The sequence below is a fragment of the Cydia fagiglandana genome, chromosome Z (genome assembly GCF_963556715.1).
Source record: "Cydia fagiglandana chromosome Z, ilCydFagi1.1, whole genome shotgun sequence".
Lineage (NCBI taxonomy): Eukaryota > Metazoa > Arthropoda > Insecta > Lepidoptera > Tortricidae > Cydia > Cydia fagiglandana.
Genome location: NC_085959.1, coordinates 37,233,679 through 37,245,527, shown reverse-complemented (window position 1 = coordinate 37,245,527; position 11,849 = coordinate 37,233,679). Strand labels below are relative to the sequence as shown.

At 35.1% G+C, this 11,849-nt stretch overlaps 1 protein-coding gene across 1 annotated transcript; it reads left to right on the top strand.

Annotated features, from left to right (window-relative positions):
* Window positions 1-858: 858 nt before the first annotated feature.
* Window positions 859-2,229, top strand: LOC134679160 (uncharacterized). Its single transcript, XM_063538031.1, has one exon. It carries the CDS (start codon window positions 859-861, stop codon window positions 1,732-1,734), a length of 876 nt encoding a protein of 291 aa, XP_063394101.1. The 3' UTR covers window positions 1,735-2,229.
* Window positions 2,230-11,849: the final 9,620 nt, after the last annotated feature.

Sequence of the window (11,849 nt, the reverse complement as noted above, 5' to 3'; positions counted from 1 at the left end):
CGATCCCTACGGGGTTTTTTAAAGACATTTTACTCACTTTTCTCTAAAAAAAAAAATATTGTTAAAAATTGTGTAATGTACAGAACCCTTGGAACGCGAGTGCGACTCGCATTTGGGCGGTTTTTGTACTATACTTACATACAATAGTTCTTGTAGAAACGAAACGGCCAAGCCACTCACTTTTGGTGTAGAGCTAGTAAAGTTAGAGGGCTTGTAGAGTTAGAAGCTTAGCAAGAGATCTGATAACTTTTTGACAGTGCGAGCCTTATGGTTTCGTTTGGGCAACATTTTACATCAAAATGTTTTTGATGGGATTTCACTTCTTTTTGTAAGTTGTTTATGACAATCTTCCATCCCCTAATTTAAAGGGTTGGGGGTGATTTAATATTAAAAATCCTGAAATAAGTATCTGGGGGCATCTGTTACACAATGTACTTCTTACTGATTCCCCATATAAACCCTTCAACCCGTAAGGGTAAACTTTGGGGTTGAAATCTGCCTTCACCCCGTAAGGGTAAACTTTGAGGTTGAAATCTATTCTATATCCTTCCCCATAACAATACCTATCTACATACCAAATTTCAACTAAATCGGTTCAGTGATTATTGATTTCCCATACAAAATTAAACCCCATCTTCATCCCCTTAGGGATAATTTTTTTTTGAATTTATTTGTTGTTTGTGTACTAAAACTATCTTACATACCAAATTTCAGCGTCATAGAGGACTTCAGGAAGTACCCGGTATTGATGATCATCAAGTGAGTGAGTCAGTGACGAAATCGAAGTTTTTAGATATGAATAAAATCTAAAGTATAAGAGCTATGCAATTGATATGCTTAATAAGGAAGGTTTACGGAATGAATGATTCGAGGCTGGCCGAAGGTGAACGGACGGCGTGCGCGAGTGAAATTGAGACCAGCAGCATCTTGACTACACCTCCTAACTTCTATCAAACATCCGATATTCGCGGCGGCCAGCTAGTCACCCAACCGAGTGAGGTGTTGAACAACATTCTAGCGAAAATTACCGAATTACAGGTACAGTTCTCAGCCATCCAAGTCATCCAATCGGATATGAGCCAAGTTAAGACTGATTTAGCTGAGATGAGAAATAGTCTCAATACGAAGGTCGAGGAGATGGCTGTTAGGATCGACTCCATCGAGTCCCGCGTAGATGCCCTGGAATCATGTAGAGCTGAATTGACAGAGGTAAAAAACATGGTACACCATATAATGGCAGACCAAAGAAATAACGACCAATGGGTGCGAAGATCCAATATTCAATTAAACGGGATTCCTGAAACCAGAGGTGAAAATCTGCAAGTGATTTTAAAGTCTCTAGCCGATCTCTCCGGATATCCCCTCAACACCAGTTCGGACATTGATTTTGTTACTCGTGTAGCCGTTAAGAATGATAAGGACAATAATAATCCTAAACCTATAATAGTGAAGTTTCTGGCCCGCTACAAGAAAGATGACTTTTTGTCTAGTTTGCGAAAATTAAAAAATTTGAAATCATCTGATTTGGGATTCTCTAATAATGAGAATCGAATATTTATCAATGACCACCTTTCAACCTTCAATAAATACTTGCTTAAGCAAGCGCAAATTAAAAAAACGCAAAAAGGTTACAAATATTGCTGGGTTAGAAACTGCACTGTGATGGTACGCAAGTCTGATTCCTCGCCTATTTTGTATATTACTTCCGAGGAGGCTTTAAACAAAATCACATAAGCAAAAACCTTTACTTGTTAAGTCATTGTGTTTGTTTAAATAATTGTACATGTATAATATCATTTATTACTTACATATTGCTTCACTGTAAAAACTATTTACCAGCTGATCTTGATAAAATATTTAGTACTTTTAACTTGCAATGCTCTTCTATAAAAATTATTACTTATTGCTTTTACTTATTACGACTCGAATCACTTAGTATATCACCTTGTAATATTTTAAAAATGCAGCTCACAATTATTATCACTGACCACCAATTATTTAATGTCAAATAGCAATTATAGCATTTACTATCAGAACGTTAGAGGACTCCGAACTAAGTGTTGTGATTTCTTTCGTAATGTAATACAGACCGATTACGATCTCATTTGTTTGTCGGAAACGTGGTTAGTTCCGAGTATTTATGACGCTGAATTATTCGACGGACGATACAATGTTTACCGAACAGATCGTGATTGCGAAGGCATGGGGGTAAGCCGTGGCGGAGGTACTTTGGTAGCCGTACGCCGCGAGCTGAGGGTAGACTCGCGCGGTATGCGCCCGCTGCCTGCACTGCTCGACGCGGACGTCACAGGTATTGATATCGCTATCGGTCGAGGCAATTCAACAAAAAAACTTAGGCTGTTTACTTGTTATTTTCCGCAAAGCAAACATCAACAGGAATCACAATCGATATTTTTTGATTTTATCTTACAACTTTATAATGACTACCCGGACGACTTATACTTAGTTTTAGGAGATTTTAATTTAGGTGAAGCAGTTTGGGCCCCATTCAACTGTACCGATTTTAATTTTAACTATAGAATCACTAATTCTAATTTGAACGCACTTATCCATCAGCTTTCCTCTTTTATCAACTTAACTAATTGGGGACAATTTAACCATTTGCCTAATAAAAATGGACGCCAGCTGGACTTAGCTCTCTCGAACTGTCAATGTAAACTATCGCCCGCTGATCCACTGGTTCCCATTGACACCCACCACCCCGTTTTTTGTATTATTATATAGAGGTTAACTGGAAGGAACGTCCCTTAAAACAAGCACCGCGAGTAGCACGTCGTTTTTTTGCCGCGGATTATGAGCTCATAAATCACAAAATTAATCAAATTAATTGGGAGCCACTCATACATATGATTAATATTGATGATGCCATAAATTATTTTTACTTGAAAATTAACTTAATTATAGAACAATATATTCCTTCTAAAATTATTTACAATAACGATAAGTACCCAGTCTGGTACTCTCGTCAATTGATAAAATTAATAAAGAAAAAGTACAAAGTTCACAAAAAATTGAAAATTTATGGCAGAACTTCCGACTATGACACCTTTTCCGACCTACGTTCTGCAATAAAATCGATGGAAGTGTCTTGTTATAACCTTTTTATATCACGAACGGAAAACAATATTAAAAATAATTCCAAAGCATTCTGGTCATTTGTGAAATCTAAAAGGGGTAACGGCGATATTCCAGATTCTCTCTTTTTTAACAACACTGTAGCTAACGACGGTCATACAATTGCCAATCTTTTTAACTCGTTTTTCCAATCTGTATTTACTCATGATTTGTTACCTAATGATTCATCTGCGCCCACTGAATCCGAATCGACATTAAATGTAATTAACAATATTGAGTTTCATCCATATTTGGTTGAAAGATATCTAAGAGCACTATCGGAATCGAAAGGCGGTGGTCCTGATAGTATACACCCAATTTTTCTTAAAAAATGTAGTAAAACCTTAGCTTTTCCCATATCAGTGCTATTTTCACTGTCTTTTAGATCAGGAATTATGCCAATTGTTTGGAAGCGCTCTCTAGTTGTCCCTATACATAAAAACGGTAACAAACACAATATAAAAAACTATCGCGGTATATCAAAACTGTCCACTATCCCTAAATTATTCGAGAAAATGGTTTATGATAAAATGTTTAATGCAATAAGACCCATGCTTACTCCTAATCAACACGGTTTTATAAATAAGCGTTCGGTTGAGTCAAATCTCACTGAATTTTTAGATTTTTCTTTGAGGGCCATGGATAAAGGGTTTCAGATCGACGCCATTTACACTGATTATTCTAAGGCCTTCGATAAAATTTCGCACACTATCCTTATTGACAAGTTGAAAACTTTCGGAATACATGGCGATTTATTAAGATGGCTAACATCTTACCTTCGAGATCGTTCCCAGGCGGTATCTGTCAAAGGATATACCTCCTCTTTTGTCCCTGTTTTGTCAGGTGTCCCGCAGGGGTCCCATTTGGGTCCCTTACTGTTTAACATGTTTATTAATGACGTAGTTAAATGCTTTCACTATTCCAAAATTTTACTTTTTGCCGACGATACTAAAATTTTTACCTTGGTTAAATCTATTGAAGATTGCATACTTTTACAGGATGACCTAAAAAGGTTAGATCTTTACTGCGCCAAAAACTGTCTTGACCTCAATATCGAGAAGTGTTGCTGTATTTCATTCTCTCGCAAGCGTAGCCCAATTCATTTTGATTACCAGATTAAGAACAAAAAACTGAATAGGGTTACCGAAGTAAGAGATCTTGGTGTTTACGTAGACAGCGAGATTCAGCTCACTTCTCATATCGACAAAATTACGTCAAAGGCATATAGAATGTTAGGTTTTATTTTCCGACAAAGTAAAAATTTTAGTGATCCTCGAACCATTATTTTACTTTATAATGCCTTTGTCAGATCGCATTTAGAATTCGCTTCGGTCGTTTGGAGTCCTCAATATGCAGTGCATATTAATGCCATTGAAAAAATCCAAAATAAATTTATTAAATGGTTGAAATATAGATTCAAATTGTTTGATAGTGATAACATGGTAAGTCTCCAGCTGCGCAGGGAGCAAAAAGATCAAATTTTTCTGTTTAAATTACTAAACCATCTAATCGAGTCGCAATATCTTATTAGCAATATTTCATATAGATGTCCTAATTCCCGAACTAGATCCAAAGCTTTATTTGCCATTCCATTCTGTCGTACTAGGTACTTCAAAAACTCATATCTTGTTAGAGCATGCTCTACGTATAACTCTAAATATTCCAATTTTGATGTGTTCAACATGAAGCTGGGTAAATTTGTCACCTCAATGAAAAATAAACTATAACCTAAATAAGAACACACTTACATAAGTATAGGATGTAGGTAACTAAGTATTTGTTTTTTTTTCTCGTTTTAACTAGCCAGCTAAAATATCAGTTCAATAACTTTCGGTTTACTTGATTGCTTTGTATAATACTTTTGTATTCTTTGTATTTTATTTGTATTCTTTGTATTTCATTAAGTTATTCCCTTTGAGCATTTCTGTTTTAATTTATCAGTGGAAACTGTTTTGGCTTGTGTATTATTAATATTAATTCATATTGTGTAAGATTGAAAGCTGTTTGTTTCCCAATAAAATAAAATAAAAAATAAAATAAAATAAAATAAGTCCGAGAACTTTGTTTATCTGGTATAATCCAACCCCAAGTTATGAGGGTTCCAAAAAACGACAAAGCGCTTCGAGAAAAGGTAGATAGTGCCCTTGCGCTTTTCTCGTCTTGGCGGGGGCACTGCCGTGCCCCCAGATGTTAAAGGATGAGACTACTGTAACTAATAAAGGTTTATGTTTAGTTACCTACTATTTTCGCGTAAAATAGACAATTTTTATATCTTTAGTTATTAAGACCCAAAATAATTATTTTCACTTATTATAAATAAATCCTCCTGTTATGAAGTATCAAATATTGTTATTTGTATATGTATAACTCTTAAGTTAAAAACAATAAAATCTGTTATTACCTACTGTCAAAATGATTATTTTTTGCGGGATTAAGTAATACTCTGGTAGTGTTCAATAAGGCCCATAATAGGACTTTTATAAAAGGTATATTTTCCAAGAGTATCGTAATATTTTTATAACTATTTTGGTATAATGAAGAAACTTAAATAAATGAGAAACCTATTTGAGTGAGTTTTTCATACTTCATGTCCTGTTTATTAAAAAAAAACCATTTTAATTTAAGGTGAGGCATACGTATTCCGTGTGAGCCGTATAGGCATATACGGCCCACACGGAATATACAATAAGGTAAGTGAGGCCACTTACCTTATTGTATATTCAGGATGTATACCGTGTAATATTGAGCAGTTGGTTTATAATATACATATTATGATATTGACGTTGAATAGGACAGGACATGACAATAGGAACCAGAAATAGGTATAGTTGGTCAAACCAATTTGTCAGTAAATAAAAACAAAAAACTATATTCATCCTTTTCTTTTGGGTGCTTGTACTAGTGTAAGTCAAAGATAGTATGATGATTCTCCCTGTCTATGTTTGAAATGAGACAGTCCTTTGACAAACTATGTATAGTTTTATCATTTATCAAACATTACGCAGATACCACAGACTAATAGCCCCTACAATCACATTTGGCAACAAACGCATAGCTCACTACCCCGTACCTCGCTGTAATAGTGCATGGTCTAAAAGGCATTTTTCATTTTTGGCACCATACTTATATAACAAAGCACACAAAACCCTTAATATAAACAACATTAGTAATTTTCTATTAAAAAACAAAATTAAGATTTGGTTAAAATCATTAAGTTATACTGAAGCAGAAGAGCTATTACGATGCGTGTTCTAGTACATACATTCTAAAATAACCAGACACACACGCGCGTAATAGCTCAATAGTGGGACCGGATTTTTGCACTAAAAGTTTTGATAATTCTAAAGTTGAAAAAGTGATACTTATCTCATATGGGACATATTTTTAAGCATATTTGCAGTATACGATGAAAAGTTAGAACGAGCGTTAGATATAAATTAGGTATTTATATATTTTTAGTAATGTTTTTTTAATATTGAATTAAAGTGCAATGTTTAAGTTCCATTGTTAATAATATGTATGACGCTTTATAATGTAAAATTATTAGAATTTTTTTTAACGTGCTTCTTTGTCAAACTACAATTAGCTTATTATTTTGTCGATATTGAATTAAAGTTTAATAAATCCACAACAACATATCTAAATTTTAAAGTTAATAGGCAAGCTAAAAAATTAGAAGTATAAGATATATGCTTTAGAATTAATATACGTTTTTTGTCCTATAATATCTAATATTGAATTAGAGTCTGTAAAAATAAGTCTATTACTATAAAATAATATACGCAGCCATATTATGGAAAGTAAGAAATTTCTGTGTGTAGCTTGCATTGTAATAGTAAAATCTAGTTAAAAAGGCGCGAAATTCATACATACGCCGCGCTGGTCCGTCAGTCGCCGGCGCGGCGGTCGAGAGCCTATCATAGCCTACCTATACCTCGCCCCTCGCCCCACCTCCCGCTCAGTAACACTATCTGTCTTTTCTTATCATTCATTTGTTGGTTTACCGTGCACATATATAAATTAGATGCGGACATTACGTGAAATTAAAATATCTTTTTACGTAAAAATACAATCTGGTCAATCAGATCTTGTCAGAGGCGGCAAATTTGAAAAATGTATTCGCGAAGGGATATCGTCCCATAAAAAATTTGAATTTCGCGCCTTTTTTTAGTGAGAAGATTTGCTTGACCAGCTATATTTCATTATCTTGACTAATATTGTAATAAAAATGTATAAGATATTCACAACTATTTTTTACTATACATAGTTTGTCAAAGGACTGTCTCATTTCAAACATAGACAAAGAGAATCATCATACTATCTTTGACTTACACTAGTACTAGCACCCAAAAGAAAAGGATGAATATAGTTTTTTGTTTTTATTTACTGGCAAATCGGTTTGACCAACTATACCTATTTCTGGTTCCTATTGTCATGTCCTGTCCTATTCAACGTCAATATCATTATTTGTATATTATAAACCAACTGCTCAATATTACACCGTATAAGTACATCCTGAATATACAATAAGGTAAGTGGCCTCACTTACCTTATTGTATATTCCGTGTGGGCCGTATATGCCTATATACAGCCCACCTTAAATTAAAATGTTTTTTTTTTATGAACAGGATATGAAGTATGAAAAACTCACTCAAATAGGTTTCTCATTTATTTAAGTTTCTTAATTATACCAAAATAGTTATAAAAATATTACGATACTCTTGGAATATATACCTTTTATAAAAGTCCTATTATGGGCCTTATTGAACACTAGCAGTGTATTACTTAATCCCGTAAAAAAGAATCATTTTGACAGTAGGTAATAACAGATTTTATTGTTTTTAACTTAAGAGTTATACATATACAAATAACAATATTTGATACTTCATATCAGGAGGATTTATTTATAATAAGTGAAAATAATTATTTTGGGCCTTAATAACTAAAGATATAAAAATTGGCTAGTTTACGCGAAAATAGTGGGTAACTAAACATAAATCTTTATTAGTTACAGTAGTATCATCTTTTAACATCCGGGGGCACGGAAGTGCCCCCGCCAAGACGAGCAAAGCGCAAGAGCACTATCTACCTTTTCTCGAAGCGCTTTGTCGTTTTTTGGAACCCTCATAACTTGGGGTTGGATTATACCAGATAAACAAAGTTCTCGGACTTATAAGCATATCAATTGCATAGCTCTTTTACTTTAGATTTTATTCATATCTAAAAACTTCGATTTCGTCACTGACTCACTCACTTGAAGATCATCAATACCGTTTACTTCCTGAAGTCCTCTAAGAAGCTGAAATTTGGTATGTAAGATAGTTTTAGTACACAAACAACAAATAAATTCAAAAACTTGAAATTTTTTATCCCTAAGGGGACGAAGAGGGGGTTTAATTTTGTATGGGGAATCAATAATCGCTGAACCGATTTATTTGAAATTTGGTATGTAGATAGGTATTGGTATGGGGAAGGATATAGAATAGATTTCAACCTCAAAGTTTACCCTTACGGGGTGAAGGCAGATTTCAACCCCAAAGTTTACCCTTACGGAGTGAAGGGTTTATATGGGGAATCAATAAGAAGGACATCGTGTAACAGATGCTCCCAGATACTTATTTCAGGATTTTTAATAGTAAATCACCCCAACCCTTTAAATTAGGGGATGGAAGATTGTCATAAGCAACTTACAAAAAGAAGTGAAATCCCACCAAAACCATTTTTATGTAAAATGTTGCCCAAACGAAACCATAAGGCTCGCACAGTCAAAAAGTTATCAGATCTCTTGCCAAGCTTCTAACTCTACAAGCCCTCTAACTTTACTAGCTCTACACCAAAAGTATGTGGCTTGGCCGTTTCGTTTCTACAAGAACTATTGTAACATGTAAGTATAATACAAAAACCGCCCAAATGCGAGTCGGACTCGCGTTCCAAGGGTTCCGTACATTACACAATTTTTAACAATATATTTTTTTTAGAGAAAAGTGAGTAAAATGCCATTAAAAAACCCGTAGGGATCGGAAAACTAGGTACTTAAGTCCGACTCACGCTTGACTGCACATTTCTAATAGGTTTTCCTGTCATCTATAGGAAAAGAGCTAATATGTGTATTTTTTTCATAATTTTAGACCCAGTAGTTTCGGAGATAAGGGGGGAGGGGGGAATGGTCATTTTTTGTATTTTAAATAACTTCTAAACTATTTATTTTAAAATTCTAATATATCTGCGAATCTCAGATATAAAATATATCTGAGATTCTCACAATGAGCCCCTTCATTTGATATATAACAAGATATAGTTTTTTTTCTTCTATTTATCATTCATCTCAAAAGTGACCCCTTTATTTGAATTTCTGTTATTTACTTTACATGTATGTCCTTGAGTTATAGACTTACATGTGTATACCAAATTTCAACTTACGCTACGTCTTACGTAGGCGAACAACGCGCGAACGCGGCGCGGCGCGGCGCGGCGAAATCAATCGTTTGATGCCCATAGAAGTGTCCTACGTAAGCGATCTCGTTGCGAACGCGGTGCGGCGCGATTTGCACGCGAATGTCAGGCGCCGCGCCGCGTTCGCGCGTTGTTCGCCTACGTAAGACGTAGCGTTATTGGTGCAGTAGTTTCGGAGCAAATAGGCTGTGACAGACGGACAGCCAGACACACGAGTGATCCTATAAGGGTTCAGTATTTTTCCTTTTGAAGTACGGAACCCTAAAAAAAATGAATTTAATAAATTTTTCACCTTATGCCCATGTGGCGGTAGCGAAACAGCCAAGCCACATATTTTGACTAAGGTGTAGGTAGAGTTAGTGAAGTTAGGGCTTGTAGAGATCGAAGCTTGGCTCAACAAGAGATCTGACAACTTTTTGACAGTGCGAGTCTTATGGTTTCGTCTTAGCAACAATTTACATGAAAATGTGTTTGGCGTGATAATTTTTTACAGTATAAATATTTATTCGTAACAGTAAGTATTATATTTTAACATAATTATTACAGTACATCTGGTGCTACATTACGACACCGGTGCTATAATAAGCACATTAAAACACTCCCTTTGGCCGTGTTTTAAAATTCGTCACTCGTTGCAAAATATCTATTTTTCGCACTTCTATCGTAAATACCTTCCTATGTATTAACAAAAAAAAGTCACTTGTAAATAGTGGGGTCCCTTTGTTTCCCATAAAGTTTTAAGTCATATTGTATTGTTTGACATATTATCGTTAGTCATTCAGTTAGTCATAAAACTGATTTTCCTAAGGTTATGCTATAGATAGGTTAGGTTAGGTTAGGTTTGTTTTGTGGCAATCCTGAAAAGTTACGCGTTTCTGAGAAAAACCAATTATGACTAAAGAAAATTCTGACAATCAATACATTATGACTTAAAACTATTTGGGAAACAATAGAGACCCGTAAATAGTCACTGCCTTTAAAAAGTATAAGTGCCTCAATGTTATTAGACTTTTTGATTCTTTAAAACGTCTTTAGGTCAATAAAGCAAGTGAAAAATTATTAGAGTTAGACCAAGAAAAGTCTGCAGCAATTTTGACAGCCCACGCAGCGAAAGTGTTATTTATAAGTCATAATTTCATAGAAGTTTCTTCAAATCGACCTTATTAATAAGAGATTAAAAATATTCAAAATTATCTTAAAATATTTTAATCTAATATTTCATCTCATACGTTCAATAAGGCCCGGGACTGGACCTTTTTACCTGCACTGACAGTGGGCCTTCTTAGCAACAAGTACAAATTCAGAATAATTGGGAATAATAGGGAGCAACTGCTATTTTTGAATGCTGGGCCTTGTTACCCGCCGGGCCTCATATGCCTGCACCTCACCTACCTTATTTATTTGTTTTACAAGGGGAAAAGTTGTTGATAAACCGCTCGTGCTAATATTGATACCCAAACAAGCGAAACATTTTTTTTTATTAAATAGGAGGCAAACGAGCAGACGGATCACCTGGTGGTTAGCGATTACCGCCGGCCATGGACACCCGCAACACCAGAAGGGTTGCAAGTGCGTTGCCGACCTTTAAGATGGAGGTCTTTGAAGGTTTGAAGGTCGTATCGGACAGTTCATTCCACAGTTTGGCTGTGCGAGGCAGGAAGTACATTCACAAATTCAAACATTCTAAAATTGAACCACGAGCGTAGCGAGTGGTTCGTAAAGTTGAACCTTGAGCGTAGTGAAGGTTTCAAGGGACGAAGGTTAAATAAAATTTTCACCACATCAGCTCATAAAGGCCCTCTTGATTGTTCGGAACGGATAAGAAAAGTGGCATTTAATTTGATGCAAACTTTGAGTTGTTTCAGTAGGTAAATTGGATCAGTTGGTTGGTAATATTGACGTTAAAATGATAAATATTGAATAACGTTAGTTTGAAATTGATTTTATGATAAAGTAAATATTAGCGGAGATGATCGCTCTTAAGAGCCCTTCAACATGCACACTAGCGCCACTGCTAAATAATCGTGATTATTTAAATTTCACGAAAGATATTTAAAAAAGGGAGCCGCTACGGACTGTATTGTGTATTTAAGTACCTTTTGAATACATCATACTAGTTTTTATGTTGCTGGATTTGTCAATCTATGCGTCCAAAGTAAAAACGGCCGTTTTTGTTTTGAGTTCCTAGATTGACGAATCCAGCAACATAAAAACTAGTTTGATGTATTCAAAAGGTACTTAAATACACAATACAGTCCGTA